This window comes from Anopheles funestus, chromosome 3RL (assembly GCF_943734845.2).
Source record: "Anopheles funestus chromosome 3RL, idAnoFuneDA-416_04, whole genome shotgun sequence".
NCBI classification, from domain to species: Eukaryota; Metazoa; Arthropoda; class Insecta; order Diptera; family Culicidae; genus Anopheles; species Anopheles funestus.
In genome coordinates, this window is record NC_064599.1 from 24331236 (window position 1) to 24354036 (window position 22801).

Here is a 22801-nt window from a genome sequence, read left to right on the forward strand (position 1 = left end):
AATGATCCGTCTATTGTCGATCACTTGGAGTAGTATTTCAGTGGTGAATTTCTTCTTTTGTCGAGATATTTCATATTAACTCTAAGGCACTTACAACACATAAATTTTGCTATAACGACAAAGAAACTGTAGAAATTACACCGGTTGTGATTGGAGGAAACTTGTGATATCTCGGTTTTTGCTTGTATGCAAAGAAGGTGTACGCGGTTTGGCTTACGCTTTTACAATGTATATTCAAGGGCCGATTACATTATGTACTTTTGCTTGGTTTTTACCATGGTAGAATGTGTCAAAATCGATTTGACAGATTCTACCAAGGCATGGTAAAAAACATTCGGTTTGTCCTGTGTAGATTCTGTCACCGTGTGGTAGCATAGAAAAAACCAACTTTGTTCCAAGATTGCGATTACACATGAGCCATGGTGTTTTCTGTCAAATAGTGCAGTTTGAAGTTATTTTGACACATTCTACCATGGTAAAAACCAAGCAAAAGTACATAATGTAATCGGCCCTTCAATCGTCAAAAATTCCTAACCAATTACCACAGTTCATGTACAAAATTCCGTTATGTCTATACTATTAGCTTCTAGTGTTGTCAAGTATCGAGGGAGTTCAAATAAGTTCATGCAAATTAAATCTAAAGGGTTTTCATGGAACTGCTTAACTAATTAATACTTCTAAATTAAACATTCCGGCCACCAAAAGAGAATTCTTTTCTAAGTGCATGAAACTATCTAACCTAATTTTGTTTGACCACCGCAATTTGATGTACCAACTGTCAACTGGTTTGTTTATACTTATCCCACGTGCGATCGTAGATCTTTCTAATCGTTGGGGTTAGGTAATAACGCGACTCTATTAGCTGCTCTAACGAATTCCTTGCCGAGTTTTCCTCGTAAAGGGATTACTCTTACTACCCCATCTTTACCCGGATGTAAAGCGGTTATTCGTGCCTTCGGCCAAACTGCAGGTGGGACGTTATCTTCTTTTACAACCACTAATTGGTTGATCTCTAGCTTTACAGGTTCATTGTTCGCATGTTTTGCCCTGGCTTGTAATTGCTGCAGGTACTCAGGGTACCAGCGGGCCCAAATTTCCTGCATGTGCTTTTGCACTATCTGGTAATTGCTTAAACGATTTGACGAAACCTTACTTACATTGACCTCTGGGACTGCCTGCATACTACGACCTATCAAAAAATGACCCGGAGTTAGTGCCTCCAAATCGGTCGGATCATCGGACATGGGTACTAACGGCCGTGAATTAAGGCATTGCTCAATTTGAGCCAGAAGGGTAAGCATGTTTTCCTGGGTTACGCTACTAACTCCTATCGTCTTAAGTAGGTGACCTTTCGCTGACTTGACCGCTGCTTCCCAAAGGCCTCCAAAATGAGGTGCGCGTGGAGGGATAAATTTCCACCTGATTTCGCTTTCGGCGCACCAATCAAAAATACTTCTCCTATCACCCTCATCGACTTTCAGCATCCTGTATATGCGATGCAACTCATGTGCAGCGCCCTTGAACGTTGTTGCATTATCCGAGTGCAACTCAGTTACCCTCCCACGCCTGGCGACAAAGCGTCGTAGTGCCGCTAAAAACGCAGTCGATGTGAGGTCACTCACCAGTTCGATATGAACTGCCCTTGTTGCGAAACATACGAAAATCGCGATGTACGCTTTCGTCGGACTTCTATTGCGGACGGTCGACTTTAGTAAAAAGGGTCCACAATAGTCGACACCGCTTACTGCAAACGGCTGGGTTGGTACCACTCTTGATGCAGGCAAATCTGCTACCGCCTGCTTCACCAACGTCGGCTTGTTTCTAAAGCATGTGTGGCATCGATGATACACGCTTTTCACCAAATTTCGACCACCAATCAACCAAAATTTCTGCCGGAGCGTTGCCAGCATCAATTGTGGTCCGGCATGCATCTTCTGCAGATGGATGTTCTCTGCCAGTAGAGTCGACAAACGATGTGATGCTGCGAGGACAATCGGATGCTTGGTTGATTCTGGTATGTTGGCATTACCAAGCCGGCCACCAACGCGTAACATACCCTTTGGATCGAGGTATGGTGACAACCACTTCAGCTTTGACCTTGAATTCACCTGCTTTCCTCGTTTTAGGTGATCCAATTCGTCCCCAAACGAGTCCTGTTGTGCCAGCTGGCACAACCTTAGTTCCGCTTCTTGCAACTCCGCTGCTGTAAGCGATGGAGTGAAACACAGTAGCGTCTTCATGTCTACTTTTCGTTTGACGCGCTCGACCGGAGATGCTTTGCTCGCGCGTAGGTTTCCGAAAAACCGCAAGCAATACCCCATGACTCTTCGCAGCTTGCTGTAAGCGGAGTATCGTGCGAAGAGTGCATTGCTGAAGTCGCCCGTCGTAGAGGTGGCGACAACCTTTGACACCGCCAACCGCTCCTCGGTGTCTGCCTCGTGCTCCTTTATCCCTGTTGGTGCTTGAGGCCACTCCTCCTGTCCGTAAGACAACCAAGATGGCCCTTGCCACCAACGTCCACACTGCAACAACTCTTCAGGATTAAGCCCGCGCGATAGATCATCCGCCGGATTATCACTGCCAGGAACATGACGCCAACACGAAATTCGCGTTTCTTCTTGTATTTGTGCCACTCTGTTGGCAACAAACGGCTTCCAGCGACGAGGTGATGATCTGAGCCAGTGCATAACGGTCATGGAATCTGTCCAACAGATTACCGTCGATGATATGTTGAGTGCACGAATCACCTTTTGGAACAATTGTACCGCTAATCGTGCTGCACATAATTCCAATCTGGCAATGGAATGTGTGTTTGCCAACGATACCACCTTGGACTTAGCAGCTAACAATCTGACCGTCGTGCCCCTTGACGATTCTGCCCGCACGTAGCAGCATGCTCCATACGCTCCTTGAGACGCATCAGCGAAGAGATGCAACTGCAGAATTTCGTGGTTGGGTTGCGCTACAAATCGAGGAACTCGTAGTTTACGTAGCGAATATAAAGTCGAATGGAACTCCCTCCATTCCTCTTGTAGCGCTTCTGGCAGTGCTCGGTTCCAATCTATCGGTTTCCCATCTTGCTTTACTCTCCATAACCGTTGAAGGAACATCTTCGCCAGTATCACCGTTGGTCCTAACAGACCGATGGGATCAAAGATTCTGGCCGTATACGATAGTACGAGACTTCGGGTCAGCTCTTCTGCAGGGGGCGGCAGATCGACACGGAAACGGAACATATCATTGCATGGCTCCCAAACCAGGCCCAATGTGGAAACCTCCTGATCTTCTTCCCAGTCTAATAGTGGTTTAACTGCCAAATCCTCGCTTGGCACACCCTCGAGCGCTTCTGGGATGTTCGACGCCCACTTTTTTAAAGGGAATCCCGCCGACTCTAACATTGCAGATACTTGGTTTCGAATGTCGATGGCTTCTGCTACATCCGTTGCCCCAGTCACCAAGTCATCCACGTAAAAATCATGAAGCACCGGGTCGACTGCCTTGGGATACTCGTTCTTGTGATCATGTGCGATCTGTTGCAACGTACGAGTTGCCAAAAAAGGGGCAGACGCCGTACCGTAGGTAACCGTCTGCAACTCATACGTTGATATGGGGTCGGTCACATGTTCGCGATATCGGATGCGCAATAGTTTACGGTCTTTCGCGCAATGCAGGATCTGCCTGTACATTTTTTCAACGTCTGCCACCAGTGCGACAGCATGCTTTCTGAATCTGAGGATTATTGTGAGCAAATCATCTTGAACCGTAGGCCCAATTAGTAGGGTGTCATTCAACGCGTAGCCAGAGGTTGTTTTGCAGGATGCATCGAAAACAACACGAACTTTGGTTGATGAGCTCGATTCCTTGATCACGGCATGATGAGGGATGTAACAGTGTGCTTTACTGTCGTCAACATTTTCGGTGAGTTTTATCATGTGGCCCAGCTGCTCATATTCGGCCATAAACCTTTTATATTCCTTTTCCATTTCAGGATTAGCTTTGAGTCGGCGTTCTACGCCTAGCAGCCGCCGATCCGCAATGTCCCTTGACAGTCCCAGGACTATTTCCGGCTTGTTGCTTCGCGGTAACGATACAACATAACGGCCCTGTGCGTTTCGAGTGGTCGTAGCAACATAGTGCTTCTCGCACAGATCCTCTTCTACAGACATTGCGGGACCTTCTAAAATGCTCTCAGTCTCCCAAAACCGTTGGAGTAGAGCTTCTATGGCGCATTCGTTGGCAGCCATATGGCATAGTTTCAAGCTAGGCCCGGTGCCCTTGGAAGTATTCCCGGAAACCGCCCATCCAAACGGGGTTTCTATTAGCCATGGTTTGCCAGTGCCCAACGACTGCTTCCTGCCAGTATGCAGTTCCCAAAACGTATCTCCACCAATGACTATATCTACCTTTCCGGGAACGTGGAAAGTAGTGTCTGCGAGCACTACGTTCGGGATGTTCCAAGATTCTATATTTATCGGCGCGGTTGGAATTTCTGCTGACGGAGTCTTTAGCACAAGAAATTCCATTGGTGCAGAGAAATCATTGCCCCTTGATTGCACGGTTGCAGTAATGGCACCCTTCACGTGCTGTTTCGATTGCCCTATACCTGAGATAGCGATGTCCACTTGTGACCGTGGTGTCAGCAACCGATGTGCCATGGTTTCGGAAACAAAATTGCACATTGATCCCGAATCAAGAAGAGCCCGAGCATCAAACCTGTTGCCATAATCATCAACCAGCTGGAGTTGTACCGTTTCCAGCAACACCATTTCTTCCTCCGATTGGGCAGCCATGGTCACTACTGGATTCACGTGAAGCAGTGAATGATGTCGTGCCTTGCACGTAGTGCACTTGTATGACGAACGACAATCCTTTACTTGGTGATTGCGATTAAGGCAATTCCAGCACAATCGTTCTCTTGTGGCCACTTCACGTCGCTGTTGTACGTCCTTGCTTGCAAATGTTGGACAATTGCGCAAGTGGTGTGGATCCGCACAACCCAAAATGCACGATGGCTGCGGTGCTGGAACATTCGGTGAAGCCCTTTGTGCTGTTGCTGTGTTGCCTACCACCCTTGGCCTCTGTTCGGATGATCTTTTGTGACCGGCCACCATTTTCATCTTCCCCTCAACATTATGCGAAAACTCACGCGTAGACTTAAGTATTCGGATGCGATCGTGTAAGAAATCTACTAGTTCCTTGTACTTATCTTTCAGGTGGCTTGTCGAGTGGTTTTCCCAAGCTAGGATGGTGACAGGATCCAATTTCATCAGCAGTAGGTTGCAGAGCGGCGTATCCCAGTGATCCACAGGTTCGTCGAGTTTCCTCAGCCCGTTGACATGTCGAGTAAACTCATCCACCAGATGTGCCAACTCGTCCACACTCTCTCGGCTCACAGTTGGCAGGTGATGAATATTGCGATAATATTCGCGAGCAAGCGTACGCGGGTTGTCGTATCGCTTCAGCAAGGCAGACCACGTAACGTCATAGTTATCTGCTGTCAGGGTGGTATGCTCGAATAGCAGACCAGCATCGCCCTTTAACGATGACAGCAGATATTGCAGCTTCATGATGTTGGGAATGTCCGCTGAAGAATCGATCATCGCCACAAATCTGTCCCGGAACGTTAGCCATTTTGTCGAATCCCCGTCGAACGTGGGTAATTCGATTTTTGGCAACCGCAAATTCACCGCACTCGATCGTCCCGAACTGTTTAACGTTGAATTGGCGATCAACAACGAATCACTTATCACACCAGATGGTTGCCTTCGTAGAAGGAAACCCTTAACGCGTCGGTAACGCGTGTCCATATCACAACGTTCCATTACATACGTGTCCGCCGCGTCCTCATCTAACTCCGACACTTTCGCGTTTGCCTGGAGAAAATCTTCATAATACTTCTCCAACTGTTCTAGGCATACTGGTATTTCACTCACTTGGTCCTCGGTATATTCACTTGTGAACTTCTCAATGTTCTTAACCAGTTCCACAGCTTGGCGTTTTTTAATTTGAACCGACTTGAGTTTCTTCTCCATTTTCCTTTCAAAAATTTGGCGCGCAAGATAATCTTAATCAGATCGTGTACAAGCTTGTACGCAAGAATGACCTTCCAATGGCGCAATTTTAGCAATGGGTGCTATTGCAATTATGGATGCCAAATTTGAAATGGCGAGTTTGGCGTCGGTTTTTCTTCACTCTGTCCGAACAAATTTCACTAGCACTTTACGGTAAGTTTTTTGGTGGCAACACGATTAACATGGACACACAACTAACAAATGTTCCGATTGCTCGTGATAGCGGAGCAATTACACGATACACAGTGGTTAACACCACGGATTGCGTAGCCAAAATTACACTTGAAAGAAACGCGTCACATAAACGGTCACGGAGTGCCGTTTTTCCCGAGATTTGTGGTCACGTAGTGTCCTGCTGCAAGTTTCACTGCACGTAATACTTCCTTTCACAATCCGGTTCGAAGGACCAAAATGTAGAAATTACACCGGTTGTGATTGGAGGAAACTTGTGATATCTCGGTTTTTGCTTGTATGCAAAGAAGGTGTACGCGGTTTGGCTTACGCTTTTACAATGTATATTCAATCGTCAAAAATTCCTAACCAATTACCACAGTTCATGTACAAAATTCCGTTATGTCTATACTATTAGCTTCTAGTGTTGTCAAGTATCGAGGGAGTTCAAATAAGTTCATGCAAATTAAATCTAAAGGGTTTTCATGGAACTGCTTAACTAATTAATACTTCTAAATTAAACAGAAACAATAGAAGTTTCCGTGGTGTAGCGGTTATCACATCTGCCTAACACGCAGAAGGTCCCCGGTTCGATCCCGGGCGGAAACAATAATACTTTATATAGTCAACAGGGCGGCTCGGTGGTGCATGTGATAAACGGCGCCAGTCCACACGGCTGGACCGGGTTCAAATCCCATCCGGACCGTCCCCCCGTAGCAAGGACTGACTATCCGGCTACGTTGTAAAAATAAGTCTAGTAAGCCAGAAATGGCCGGCGTGACCTTGTAAGGTCGTTAAGCCAAGAAGAAGAAGAAGAAGTCAACATTACATATATCCTCAAGAACATGTTTATCTTTTTTTTTGTTTAACGTTTCAAAAAGCAGAACGAAACATTACTATTGTTTAATGTCAATGTAAGGGTTAATTCCTAACAACAAATTCACCACTTCCTCAACTATTTGTTTCGCGCCAAAATGTAGGCAATAGCAGGTACGACCATTTTCGAAAACCGGTGCTGTACATTTAACCCTGATAATAAACACCTTTGCTCAAAAGCAACACATTTGCAACATAAATGTTATGCCCGAACCCCAAATAGCACCCTCGTAATGTTCTGCGCCCTTTCTGGTACGTGCACCAAACCGGTGATTTGCATTCCTTTTGAGGAAAACAGTTGAGCAAATATGTGTGCATTTAAGACAAAACGCCATGTACACTAATCAACCGTTCTGTAATGGAAAAGGTTCAGTGCATCGCAGACGCTAGACACTGTTACATCGGATAACCATTTCTGGTTAGGCAAATACCGCCTGTGGTCGAGGCGCTAATTAACGATTTTTATAGATAGATCCTTTTTTACGTTTGCCTCACTGAACAAGCATTTTAATCGCTATTTCCATCGCTATCTTATCTTCATTGGGTGGTTAATTAATTTAAATGATCAGATTAAGTAAACAGATTCAATGGGTTTCTAACAGTGCAGAATATTTTATCGCACAGACAATTCATATATTTCGAAGGAAGTAGTTACCTTTAGGTGCATGTTAGACATAACAAGTACATCGCTGATCGCTTTTCTTTTTTATTATAATCCGTTTAGTTCTATCAAGAGCATTAAGAAGGGTAAAAGCGGAGGAGGGAGAGAAGAGAAGAAGAAGGAGGTACAAACGATGTGATGGAGATCGCGCTACCGGTTGATCAAGATACGGCTGGACGCCCGTTTTTGGTACGTTACAATTTACCGTCCCATAGCCGGGAGGAACGATTCGGCAGGACGGATTCTAAGCTGCCACGTGGGCTAAGCAAAAAAAAACAACATTGGTTCGCAAATCAAACTGATCGAGCTACCGCCACCGATCAGGCAACGAATAAGGTAGTAATTAGTGTTTGACTGGCTAGTTATTATGATTTCGCAATGAACGGTCGATCCATCGGGTCCGGCAGTTTGGTGAAATAAGTCGCGATTTTACACGTTTCGAACATATCGCGTTGTAAAGAATGGGACGAACAAATAAAACGCATAGGAAGGGTAGCGACAATAATTGGCACGTTGTGAATTGATTTATAATTTTAAAGTGCACGGTTTCAGAACGGTCACGGGAAGCGACACAGGCGTCTAACGGTGCGAATGATCATGCAAATGTGGGTTATGTTGTTTATTTTTAGCTATCTTATTCGCTTAGCAACACTATAAATAGATGATTTATTTTTAGCAATTCCTTTCTCTTATCATTCGATATTCTAAAAATAATATCAAAAGACTTTAAATAAATTATTGGGTAGACAACATTATGTTGAGATAAGAGAATGATACTAAATTTTAAGCATCAAACTAGCAGTGTTTATTTATACTTTGACGATGGATCTTTTTTAATTGACCTACTTCTGGCTGCAAATTTGATTTGGTTTCAATATTTGAATGAGGTAGCACACGACAACCTCCAATATTGATCGTAATTGGTAGCTACATGATGGATGATTGGTTTAAACGTAGGCTATTAGAAGCAACAGCATATTTTTTTGGTCGTGTAGGTATTTGTGAAGGGAAATAGATATAGAGTAATTAAAAAAAGCTTTAAATAACATTAAAAATGTTGAAAAAACTAATTTAACATTTTAATTATAAATGACAACCAATTACCATACAAAGATTCTCCTTTTTTTTGTTTTAAAATTATGTACTGAGGTTTCAAATTTTTACATACATTTTCTATATTCAACACTCGTTTTGATTGCAGTTATAGTAAAGAATAAAATATCATGTAAAAAAAATACAACAATCATGCGTGCATTTAAAATGCGTTGGCACGCATCGGCAACTGATTTATTATGACTTAATTAGAGCAAAAGCAAAAATCCCTCCTTCCAACACCCGGTACGGTGGTACTGCTCGTGCTGGAAGCAGCAAGAAAAGTGCGCTGCACGCAATTGCGATTTCTTTGCATTAATATAATTAGTAAAAGCTGTCACTCTCCTGCTCGAGATCGCTATACCGAAGTTACCGCGTACCGCTGAAACAACGTTGCCAAGCGTTAGGCACCATTGGGGTAGGCGAAAAATCAAGTCGTGCTTGGTTTCGCCCTGACACGGAGGGTTTTTTTTGTCTCTCTCCAAACGGGACCAAAAACCTTCCCACCTTCGTGGTATGAGCAAAGGAGCATACTTAGAATCCGATCGCCGTTGATTTGTTTCGTTATGTAATGTGGTCTGGGTGACCGGTTCGATGGTGGTCGCTGGGAGCTGCCGACTGACTCGACTGCATCCGACACCACGCGGAATGCTAGCTATGAGCATTGGCATGTCTGTGAACGAGTGGATCGCTGAGATCGCTGTTAGTGGACCCTTATTTGATCGGGGTTGGCTAGAAATTCTCGATTGAGAGAAATAATTTTGTATTATTTATAGCATTAATGTTATGTGAACGGTAATTCATGGCTTACAAATCCGTGAATACGTATCCGCCACATTATATAATGTTGTGAATAAAAAGATGTAATATAAATAGAGATTTTGATACATACAGTTTAGGATAATACGTAAAGACAGCAGGAAGAGAAAGTTTAGTCTAAAACAAAACTGTTTAGTATTAAGTTTTGATAAATGATATACTAATATGCCGAGAATATTGTGAAGTGATAAAAATATTGGAATATTCTCAACCTTATTTCTTCAATTTTTTCATTTTTCAACACCACGAGTAAAATGTGATCTTTCATCTATGTCATCAGATTCGACTTCATAGTATTAAAAAAGTATGGAAAGTAGACCTCATATCCTTCAAACCTTCTCCAATTAAAAATAGGTTAGTACAAGAAATCACTTTACCATCAAAGTGAAGTCTTAAGGACTTTGGTCTTTAGCGTCAAAGCATGGATGATTTTGAAGGATTTTGAATTCTGCTGAATGTATAAGGATCGCGACTCTATAATTTTTTTTTTAGAATACATTGACTCTAGTTAACCAATAAATTCATGTCTGAGAACTGACATCCAGGATTTGATTTCTAGACGTCTAAAGATAACCTTCTATAAACTAGAGCAGGATATGGAGAAAAAAAAACATTAGCAATCACCAACCAAGTGATTAATCCAGAGATCAGCGTTGTTATTTTTTGTAAGCAACGCGATTCCACACAAATGTATAGTTTTTCCGTTCTTTCGAGAATAAATAAAAAAAAAGATTTGCAACATACAGTTATTGCAGACGATGGATCAAGTGTCCTCGATTTGATCAGTATACTTCCTGGGGGCGGCCCGGTGGTGCATGTTATAAACGGCGCCAGTCCACACGGCCGGACCGGGTTCAAATCCCATCCGGACCGTCCCCCCGTAGCAAGGGCTGACTATCCGGCTACGTGGTAAAAATAAGTCTAGTAAGCCAGAAATGGCCGGCGTGACCTGTAAGGTCGTTAAAGCCAAGAAGAGAGAGAGAGAGACTTCCTGAGACCCTGAAGCACAGGATATCAACGATCTCTTGAATATCTTATGCTGCTTATTGTCCTTATCTACTTTCTAAATTTAGTTTCTCGACTCTTACCTGTTTAAAGTGACATTAGTTCACACATTAGGGTTTTTATCTTACATTTGCAAATCATATCATCCAAATTGATGTCCAGCAATTTAGTAATCCTCAAATCTTATTTGTTAAGTCATATGGGTCTTCCCTCCATGCATTGAGTCTAATTGAGTCATTTTGTGAACTAGAATTTTAGTTGTTTTTGAATATTTTATGAACATTCCTAGATTTTCTGATAGGTATTATTTAGATAATTTACAATTCTTCTAACAGTTTCTTTAATTGGTCCATTTAATTGGAAATTCAACTATATAATTCTGAAGAGACAGTTTCTGTTGAAGTGATCACTTTTTTATTAACATCCCATTATAATTATGCCTGACGAGATTTGCGCAAGAAATGTAGTAAACCTTTTAACATTGTTCATAACTTTATTAAAAAGCAAACAAGAAGTTTCTGCCATTTATAATTAATAAGCCTGACGTTAATGTATTCTTCAAAGGATTACTTTTATTTAGCAACAAAAAAAACCATTTCTTAACAGCATCAGCCGGAGCATTGTGGGAGTGTTGCTGTTGATTTATGATGCTCAAGCACTACCATGATTAACTCAGGTACCTCATCGCAAGTATCAATCATCGCCGCATCGCGGTAAGCCGTTTATGCTCGTCCATTTACAGATTGCAATTTTGTAGCAAAACCTGTAAAGCGTTTTTTCTTTTCTTCACTGTAATATTTAACTCCCTTCCTCCCCCTTCCCCGCAAATGAAGGTGTTTGAGAAAGAAAGAAAGAAAAAAAGTCTGAGCCAAAGGGAGGCGAGCTGCAAAAAAAAAGTGCGCGACATTGCGAACGAAAAAAGCCTCATTACAAACATCTAAACTGTCGCTGCATACTAAAGGCAGCGATGGTACGATCGTACCGCCGATCGAAAATGGGAAGGCCAACTGGTCGTACGGTTCGGGTTTTTTTCTGCGACCAACCACGGGCAATGGAATCTTGGCGGGCGGTGCGTTTGTGCCGAACGCTCTGCACGATGACGATTGATGCTGCTTGGTGATGATCAGAATGATGAAGTTAGCAAAAACCGTGTTTTGTTTCTGCTGGTGCGTCTTCGATAATGGCCATTAGCCGATACCATTTATGTGTGTATTCGTTCGGAAACGGAGTTGCTTTTTTGGTGCCGTGTACGCGTGTGCACATGCACAAAAGGGAAGTGATCGGAAACCCTTGATTCGCACCTCAATCAGCTGCCGAACGATCGAACGATTTCCATTTACCGATTCATTAGCCTGGTTTCTCGATCGGTTCGGTTTTTTTTTGTTTTCATGTGAGATGTGTTGGCCCCCCTTTGGTTTTGCTGCTGCTGTTGCGACTTCCCCGTGTGCACCGAGGCAACTTAAGGAGCATGAAAAGACGAGCTCTTAAAAATCACCACACGGTTGCACTGAAGGGCCGTACAAGAGCTCGTGTGATCGGGTGCTCTAGTGTTCGAGGAACTGTGGTCCACATACACGCGGGCTCGTGTTCGCGCTGTGGTCCACTGGCCGACTGCACGAGTAACCTGACCCATTTTCCAAACCCCAGTATGTACGAAGGCGAGTCTGACGGGTGGTCCACAGTGGTGAAGAAAACTCGACAAAACTCCACGGTTCGAGCAGACCCTCCGAGACACGCGGATACGGATTATGCAATGTCCGCCCGCGTGACACTGTCACCACGACCTACGTTTAACCGTGTATGCGTGTGTGTGTGTGTGTGTGTGTGTGTGTGTGTGTGTGTGTTTGTACGTGTGAGTGAATGAGGTGGTCGCCTGCAGGCCCTTTCTACCTTTGCTGGTACCGGCCGTCTGTGAATGGAACTTTGTTTTTTTTCTCCCGTTTTTGAAATTGAAACGAAACACACAGTCGGGATCATGGGCTTTTCACGTCCTCACCATACAACGGCTGCGTGTTCTGACATCCCCCTTCAAACGGGTTAACGGGTAATCAGCTGTTTCTGTCGGTTGATCGAAACTGTTGTGCTTGCGTGTTTAGTTACTGCCGCCAGCCGGGTAGTGGGTAGAGAATGGAGTTGGTCCTTGTGAACCGACGCAGTATTCGGGTGTTCGAATTGTCATAAAATCGAAAATTATAGATCATCTCGGAGACACGCTGAATACGCCGAAACGGTCCCGTTCGATTGATGGTGATGCCGGACGGATGGTATGGACATAGTGCTGACGCACGATTTACCTGTAGCCGGGTGGCGGTTTTACTGCCAAGCGAATGGTTGCAACATCTTTCAAGTTTCGGACTGATGCTGCACCTTTTGCTGTCACGATGGTAAACCCGGCTTTAGTAAACGTGGGTCTGTGTGAGCGTTATTATTTTTCGATCATTTGCAATAATTAGAGTTCATGTTCGAACCGTTGAAGAAGTTATGGGTGAGATTATGGGTTGAGGAGAATTGATAATTTAGGTACGGTATTTTATTTACGTTTACATATCTGTGAGTTTGTTAAAATAGTTTAACATAAACGATAGTTTTAATTTGTATTTTACCAAATCACAATGCTCTGATTGATGTAATAATCCTTAAATGTTAAATGTTGTAAACCCTGTACGTCATATTTTCATGTTTCCCATTCATTGGGAAATTAAACTTCATTTTGAAACTCCATTCTAAACTAGTATGTAAGATGTTTTTTTTCATAAAAATGCGTTTCTATATTATGATAATTGATTTTAATTTTTTACTTTTGGTTAAAAGTTTGTTTTACTTATCTTGTATTTTGCATGAAATGTGTTTTTTGTAAACGATTTGTTATTCCCAAAAAAAAAAATATTTATATTTTTCTTTGCATTTAATTACCTCCAACATGTAATTGCCTCTGCTTAGTTTTACCGATGCAATTTACCACCGTAACACGATATTGCGCCTATAATGAAAAGCATAAACTCACTCCCAGATCATCATATTTCTACCGGCAAGTAAACATGAGTCACGATTTTCATACGATGTGCCCTTTTGCATTCGATCCCATCGGCATCGATCGTATGGTGTGTTTTTTTTTACTCTTTACTGACTATTGTAGGTGCATTGGTGAAGTTTGTTGCACTGGTATGGTGCAACGCTGGTGTGCAGATGAATTTAACGTTGGCAACGAAGTAATTAGGCGCTTTATACGGTCGATTGTCGAGCTGCAATGTGCATCGTGCGCTTTTGGGAGGGTTGTGCTGTATCAAGTGTCAGGTGTTTTATGATGATGTGAAGATGCTTGCACAGGCGTTGATGAAGTGATAACTTGTTGATAGCGCTTGGCGTAGCGAAATGCAAAACAAGAATAGCTATAAATCTTTAGATAATAAATGAAAAACATTTAAAAATAAATAATTCTAAAAGCACCTAGTAAAGTAATTTAATATAATTTCAAGTGGTGCTAAAAGAAGTTCCAACTAAAAAACAACAACAAGCAGTTCCCCGCATTATATCTAATCAAGGCATTCAAGAGCATCATTCCGCAAAGGTACGTATCCGGCCAAGGTTAGTCGTTCACGGGCATCGAGAGCCAAGACCCATCGAGGGACCTACATTCTGCGGCAGAGCGAACTGTTCGCACACTGTCTGTACCACCTTAACAGATGATTACAGAATTGGTTAGGCCGGTGTCGTTATGCTGTCGTTGATTTTTTTTGTCACTCCTCGTTTTTCCCACTGCGTCCGATGCGATCTAATATTTATTTTGTTTGCGCGTCTTGCGCAAAGGGACCTTGTTAACGTTGCGCGCGCGTCCATTGCGTAATGAGGCATTCCTTGGGGCGCACGAGGATGCGTGCGGTGGGAAACGTGACCGATCGAATTCGGACCGTAATGCCGTAATGCAAAAAAAGGTAGTACCAGTAGAAGAAGAAGAAGCGAGAAAGAAAAAAAAACCCTCGATCTCATAATAAACATCAATCAACTGGACAACGTTCTAAAGACGCTGGCATATGCTGGCTGAAGTGTCGATGCCGCAAGGGAATTTTTCGACGCAAGGCATCGTTTGCATCGTAATAGGAGTTTATGCGCGAACAGGAAAACATCGAGAGAATCGGGTAGCCTTTTTTTGAAGCACAAATAACGATCCGAATATTTAGCCAATTTTATTTTTTTTAGCCAGCTGGCATAAAAATAGTTTCATATAACGAAGCAGTAAACAAATCTAGTAGAAAATGAAAACATTATTTGTATGATTTAATCATCCAACCGAAGAAACCATTACGAGCCAAACTTCTTTCCACAAACAAAATAGACAAAAACGAACTACTGTATCTCGCCTGTAGCCTGCACGCTAATGAACTCTACTCTTTAATGCTAATTTATGTTTCGATTATTCTTGCCCATATTTCATTCCGATCGCTCACTTAAGGACGGCGACCATCGGCAATGGTTCGATTGTTTCCTATGCACCTGAACAGAACGGTGTCGTTAGTCGCGCGACGAGATGCAAATGATGCAGCATCGGTTACGACAAACCCGAGCCGTCGAGCAGTAGTAACAAGTGGGAAAGCTCGGTTCGTCGCTTGGTATGAATAAATCGATAAATTTTGTTCCACTACAGACAGACCCTTCGCTCAACGCTAAATGACTTCATTCTTACGCTGCCCAGCACGGCAGTTGTGTTTGTTTGTTTTGTACGTGTGTACATTTGTAGTTATAAATATTAGAAGCCGATAGGGACGATTAGACGATCGCAAGACTTGCACGAGCGTAAAGGAGATAGAAAGAGTGAGTGCAGTTTTTGGTGGTTCATTCCCATCCAATCTAATGGGACAGTGGTATAAACTGGCGCATACCGTCACGACTGTCAATGTTAGGTCCGATCGAACTTCGAGATTGATCGGTGAATTGATCGGCGGGTTGCCCAAGACCACAAACGAAACTAAACCGGTGGCTTTGATTTAAAGTTGCCATGAGACGAAGTTTTCCCGTGGCTAGTGTGAGAGTTTGAAAAAAGTTATTTTAACTAAATACATGATGCGTGTGATGTGTTTTTACGGTTTTGGGAGCATGGAAGTTTAGGAAGAAAAATTTAATGCCTTTTGGTTATGTGTTTGTTTAATAATAATTCATTCACATGACAGGAACGGGGATCAAATCCAATCCGGACCGTCCTTCCGTAGCAAGGACTGACTATCCGGCTACTTGGTAGAAATAAGTATTAAAATTATAAAATTGAAAATTGTAATATAATTAATAAATTATACTAATGTATTAATAAATATAATATAATTATAATAAAATTATAATTATAAAAGTATTAAATAACAGGGGATTTCGAGTTTAACTGGCAATCAATTATTTCTTGATTCTGGATAGGTTCTTACAGCTCTTTCTCTGGATCTTGTTCTAAATGAAGCAAGAACAACTTTTTTTTATTCAGCCTAGCCGTATTGATACTAGAACTTTTTTGTTGACATTCAAAATCTCATAATCGAATCATAAACACACCAGCTCTTAATCTGGTAAAGGTGTTATAATGAAAAAGTAAAAAAAAAACAAAATTTTTGAGTTATTTTAAAGGAAATTGTTTTATTACTTATTTGATTTTATTAATTAATGTATTGTTTATTTTTTATTTTTTTATTCTTTTTATTGAATTGAAGTTATCCGGCAAGTATTGTCTACATAACAAATATAAAAAAAACTTAAAACCAAGACATCTGGACCTGGGAAGATAATGAGGTGACAATCATGGAAAGAGTGTTGAAATAAATAGCAACCTAAACAGGATGAATCGTCAAAAGAGCTGTCTAAAACTATTTCTAATTTGAATTAATAATCCATCCATACTAAAATCATTCTCAAATCCGAGTGCGTTATAAAGACTCCATCATTTGTGTACCTAAATCGCTAGTACAGTGTTTAGTAGTTCCTAATTCTGTACGTATCAGTTTCCCAGCTCTTAAAAGTCTGTCCAGCGAAAGTGAGGAAGAAATTTAGAATATACGGGGCTTCAATATTCCCGGTTGTAGATTTATGAAGCAATATGCAAGTCAAATTAATGATCACCTAATCATAGATTTGTTAATCACGGTAATCCAAAATGATTACCAAAGAGAAATCAGTTTAGAATTAAAAGTCGTTTGACAAGTACTAGCACGTACGGTGCCATTCGACAACTCAATTAATCGAGTTCACTAAGAAATTATGTGGTAATGTGAAGGATTCTATAACCACCCGGCACATTCTAGTTGATCTTCGAATAGAATCCAATGGCAATAGCACCGATATTACCAGTTAAGCTTTTAAAAACCCCCATGACCCGTAACATTTAACGAGTTTGAAACAAAACTCGGCAAACATATCGTACAGTTCGAAAAGTCGATGATGCAATTATAACAATTTAATAGCGCCACGTAGCAAGACGGTGTGTGGCTTTTGCACAGCTTTTCGCAACAAAATGTCAATTTTCTATTTCCATCCTTCCGTGGGTAAATTATACGATCGCAATGGTAGCCACCGAGCCACCGGGTTTCCGAGCGAAATAATTATACAGTGTTTTGACACGTCGCTGTTTTCGCGAGCGGCACCTATTGATAAGTAACCTTGTCAAAAGCGGGCGCGTGTGGTGCTCGGGATGCAATAAAATTGCATCGAATAATTCACGATCACCGCTCGTTAGTTCAAGGATACGCTCAAGCCTGCTCGACCGCTCGGGGGGTACCTTTGCACCGGGGCTGCAGCCAGTTGTCATTCGACATCGCTGGAAAGCACAGCACATTGCATAATATCCTCCGGTTTCCGGCGTAATGCCCGCAGGGATAGCTCGCGGTATGTGCCATGTGCCGGTGCGGAAACTTTTCATTTCCAACACTTGACCCAACCGAACCGTCGAATGGGCGTGTGGATTACACTAAACCCGAACGGATTGACGGTAGAGATTCCCTGTTCGGACTGCTGCTTAAGAAGAAAAAAAAAGACAAACCCGCAAATGCCTTAGTGCCTGGTCGTGTACCTTTACCCGAATTCTCACAGCTTCGTTCGCCAATGCCGGCGCTGGTGATTAATAATCAAAAGCTCGTAATGCAGTCACGATTATGATTATTTCGAGTGCTGGCGCGTCTTAAGATCAGCATAACACAGAGCGCGATCAATGCATCGACTTTCTGATTGCGGTTGGACAAAACTCGCGATCGCAGGTTCTTGATGTAAAGGCACGAAATTACGGTCTTGGTCGTCCGTCCGCCGTGTGGATCGTTCTCAAGCAAAAGGGTAATTATGTCAACCAAAGCCTTGAACGTGGAAGGTGGCGATAGTTGGTGGTGGGTCAAAATAAATAACCACCATTTACCGGTGCACAGGTACACGGTACATTACCGGACGACTTCTCCCGTCCTCTGGATTCACTCAATTCCGATAGGTGATCAATTATTTTATACCATCAAGGGAGACGTGACACGACAACTGTGGTGATGGATGCGACATTACTTTACGAGCAGCATCGCTTACCGATGAATCATCACCATCGTTCAAATGAATGAATGACATTCGAAGTGGGAGGAAAATTTGTTTGGAATCGATGCTAATTCCTATAGACAGATGGCAAATAGATGCATTTTTACGATTGTATGTGTGAGCGGTTGGTTTGTAAAAAAAAGTTGTATGGTATTTTAAGTGGGAGTTAAACTCAATTGTTCATTTGTAAAACGAAATAGCGAGTTTATTCCTTTTTTTTAAATTGAATTTTCTATTTACAGTTTTATAAAATGAACATTCTCTTTTATGAATAAAATTTGATTTATTGCAATCTGTATTTTGGAAGAACCCTTAAACTAGAACAATAAAAAAGAAGAAAAAAAACAATGTAATAGCACAACGCTTTTCATGTTTAAATCGGCTTTAATACGACTTAAAAACTAGTAAAAACAAATTGCAAGTAAAAAAATCGGGTTCATCGCTTACAAATGTGCAAATGCCGAATGAAGTCTTTTGTTATGCGCTTGGATCGGTTTTTAGCTTTCCGTACATTTCATCAGACAAAGACAAAAGGGTTAGTTTGGTGACCTTACACACAGCTTAGGATGGGCAGCATTTAGTAAATTATAATTCACATCTAAACGCGTGGTAAGCTGCTACCACGTGTGTGTTTGTGCGTGTTAATAAGTACTGGCTTCGTTCGGGATCCGCAAAACGCAACACTCGAGGACAAATAGTTCAGCAGAATGAATGAGTGTGTCGCCGTCGTCTACCGTAGCTACCTCTAGATGCAAATGTCTCCCCAATCTGGTGGACATCGGGCCATGATGTGTGTGTGTGTGAGTATGTTAGTGCATAATTTCGAAATGCCATAAATCTTGCAGGCAGTGTGTCACGGAAAGGCTTGCACATGCAACCGAAGCGCGAAGACTCCATATGCCCGCTAGGTTTCGCGGAAAAGCGTTGGCTTTTGGTTGGAGAAAAGGTACTACATAAGGGAGAGAAAAAGAGAGAGAGAGATAGAGAGAGAGTGAGGGAAGGGAAAAAATGGAAAAGAAGGCATTCTGTACTACTGGCACGAGATACACTCATTTTAAGCAGTGCTAAAGATTTGCTCGGACCGTGGTAAGTCATTTGCCTCGTACGAGTATGTGCTGTGGACGATTTTGAGATGGCGGTTTGTGGTGAGCAAAACTTAAAATGGGTTTAAAAGTGGCGAAGCATTTAAATAAAATCGTCAAAGTATTATGCTTAAGCTAAGTAATTACTGCCAGAATGCTTTACCCTCGGTTTTGGTTGGTTCATAAATTAAGCTTAACCGCTCTGTTGGTTGATTTATATTGCTGAAAAATAATAAACGCCGTTCAGTGGTGATATAATGGAATTTAATTATCTCCCTGTACACACGCAAAACATTGGACTGGGAATAACGATTTAATATTTTAAGCAATTGAGCATGCAGCTTCATGTTTTTTTTTAAATGGTCAAATGCAATTAATTCTTTTAGCATCGTATACCATTTTATATGCAGATAAAGAAAATGAACACTCTGCGCTTGGGTTGTCTGATATTACTCGACACCGGCACCGGGGATACGGCTAGCCAGACCAGACAAAGCCAAGGGTCAATGAGATGAAGTTACACGTAAATGTTTCGATCATAGCAATTTGTAGTGGATCGGTCGAGCAATACCGTTCGCATAGGTCACCCGAAGCGGTCGGGCACACTGCACGGCACAAAGGGGTTCGTGCTGCACGGAAAGGATCAATCGGGTTTGGTGTAGGGTAATTTACTTCTCTTGCTGTTCTCCCATTCCCTGTGGTGGGCGCCATACAGGGCCAGCAAACGGTGCAGCCATGTACAGTCAGTTGCTGCACCTGTGACAATCGTACAAAAACCCTTTTTTTGTTGTTTTCGTCGCGTCGTTGGCTTCCTCTGGTGGGATTGCATAAAAGGTTTGGCAAAAGCTAATTGTTGGTTCGCCTAAACAATGGGGTCACCATGTGCAAAACGGTTCACAGCGTGTGCGATTTGCTTTTGTTTCCGAGCAGCGCGAGCGTTGTGCGGGACAAGGACGCGTGAAGCTGCAGTAACGAATGACGATTTTGAGGGACAGATTTGGGACAATAGTGTTGGGGCACAATTTTTTCGAGGTGTATATGCGTATGAGGTGTTGATCAAGCGAGCGTTACAATGAAGGTCATTTAAATAGATTTGCACGCGAGCAGGGCGATTTTACGCTAAGATGAATATTTTGATGATCTCGTGCAAGTTTTTTTTTTGAAAAGATTATGAACAATTTAAATCATTAATGATTTTTTTTACAATACTAATTTATTTCGCATTCAATGCATAATTCTCGGCGCAACAATTAGTATGAAATGAGTGCGTTTCGCATGTTTGCATATTTTAGAATGTGAGCATTAAATAATGTTGTCAGTCAGTGATATATTACGCGACAGCACATTCATTCAAATTGGTTTTATTTTCAATTTCCTGAGAAAATCTTCTTTTCCCGCTGTGAATATTAAACAATGCTTTCTAATCTCATAATATTCATATGAAACTTAGCCATCGTTTGCAGTAACTTGTGCACTCGAACCCACACGGTTGGTGCAACTTTGTAGTTGAGTTGCAGTTGCAGTCGAGACGGCATTTCACCGGCATAAGTTACGACAGCAATCGCACCAAGCGTTGACAAGCTCGGACGGTGTCGCGTGGTACGCGATGTTCGTCCGTGGTCGTCAAGCGTTTGTCAAGCAAAATGTCAACCCGTTGAGCAGAAGGAAAAAAAACGTACCATAATGTTCGAATGAAGAGCTAGGGAAGCCGCACGTGAAGCTTGATCACGGCTCACTTACCCGGGCATGGTGACAAGAAGCTCGGAAAGTGATTAAGAGACACTTGCAAACGGTTTGATATCTATATCTTATACGGACATGGCCATGAAGACGGCTGTTCGGAGCTGTCCAAAGAATTCGCAATCAATAGACTTTGGTGATAAGGTACATTGTATGAAGGGAAGATACATTGATGGGACACTAGCGAATGTGTGGCAGACGATCCGCAACGGGATGATTGTGATTGATTGATCGTTGTGTTATGAGCTAATGTTGAGAATAAATCGTGAACGATTGTACTGGATATTGGGTGTTGAAAGATGCATATTAATAGTTGTAGGTAGCTAAGCACAGCTCTACAGTTTAGTTCAATGGAGTACCTTGAGTAACTCTATTAGTAACTAGTAGCTTAGTAAATTTTGTTCTTTGAAGTTACAGCTATTTAAGTGACTCCAGAATGTAATAAATACATAATTAAAGAATGGAGGTTTTTATTGAAGATGAAGTGTTTTGAGAATTTTTTAATAATGTGAGAACGTTTCACTTAATACTTACATTGAATGTTTAGAATTTTTATCGAATCTCGAGAAAGCCGTAATCCTTTCACGTCATTCTGATTGTAAACGTTTATTCGTTTGTCTAGTAATGTTTTTGAGTTCATTAAATGCTCTAGATGACGTGTCCAAATAACTTATGTAGTGCATTCCGTTTCAGTTCATCCTTCAATATTGTTTTAATGCATGTAGAACGACCTGGCCGTATTGATTTCCTTAAGTATTTAAAGTATTTCAAATTAAATATTTCATGAAATGATTCCTTTTTTTGATTTTTTAAAGCTATAATTAATTGTTTTTTTTTTGCTTCTGAAGAAGCATAGTCAGTCCTTGCTACGGGGTGACGGTAGATAGTCAGTCCTTGCTACATGGGGACGGTCCGCAAGGGATTTTACACCCAATCCTGTCGTGTGGACCGGTGCCGTTTATCACATACACCAGCGCGCCGTCCCTGCTATAATTAATTCTTGGCAAACAAAAATAGTTATTGAATCAACATCATTGAAAATAGTTATAAAATTGAGGCTCATTATAATTAATTATAAAATTAAATTAATTCTTGGAATACGATTCAAGTAAAAGTTTTTTTTAATAATAAAATATATTTTTTTATTTACATTCCTTTTATTACTGTAATTAATAAATGTAAATAGTAATGTGAATTAAATAAAATTTACATTATCGTATTTTTTTAGTTTACCAGCTCTTATTTTATAAAACAAAATCATATCAGTAAAATCGATAAAAGAACAACTTTATTGAAGAATATGTTCATGAATTTTGTAGATAACAGTAAGAATAAATAATTGCGATAATATTTTTCGTGTGGTGTGAAAACACCAAACCTGCCTAATAACAGCGGTGACCAGCACAATTTGTGGCCTGTGATCTCGTTAGAAATGACTAAAATCGGTTTGTTAATTGACAGGAGCGATACGTTTTATGATTACATAAAATTATGGCATTACCCATTTGATAATTGCAAGCGAACGGTCGGCCAGAGTAACCGGGCATCGGTACAGTTTAATAATCTTAGGCACCCAAGTTTCTCCTTTGCCCGAAACGGATGGGGTTGACATGCTCTCCCAACAGATGCACGCCGGCAGACTGTAAACATGCAGCCGAGGTTCGCGTTGGCCCGGCTAACAAGCGTTCTCCTGCAGTTCGTTCCTAATGCACAGCCATCGGTTGTGCTGAACGTCCGTCAAATCG

At 41.8% G+C, this 22801-nt stretch overlaps 2 protein-coding genes and 1 non-coding gene across 3 annotated transcripts in view; 1 reads left to right on the top strand and 2 right to left on the bottom strand.

The window, feature by feature from the left end:
• Positions 1-22801, bottom strand: part of LOC125772037 (bifunctional heparan sulfate N-deacetylase/N-sulfotransferase) — a 670071-nt gene that overhangs the window by 205827 nt on the left and 441443 nt on the right. The window lies entirely within an intron of this gene.
• LOC125766911 (uncharacterized) lies at positions 825-6744 on the bottom strand. Its single transcript, XM_049433008.1, has one exon. It carries the CDS (start codon positions 6030-6032, stop codon positions 825-827), a length of 5208 nt encoding a protein of 1735 aa, XP_049288965.1. The 5' UTR covers positions 6033-6744.
• On the top strand, positions 6779-6851 carry Trnav-aac (transfer RNA valine (anticodon AAC)). The gene has a single exon. It is a non-coding gene; the product is annotated as a tRNA-Val (tRNA).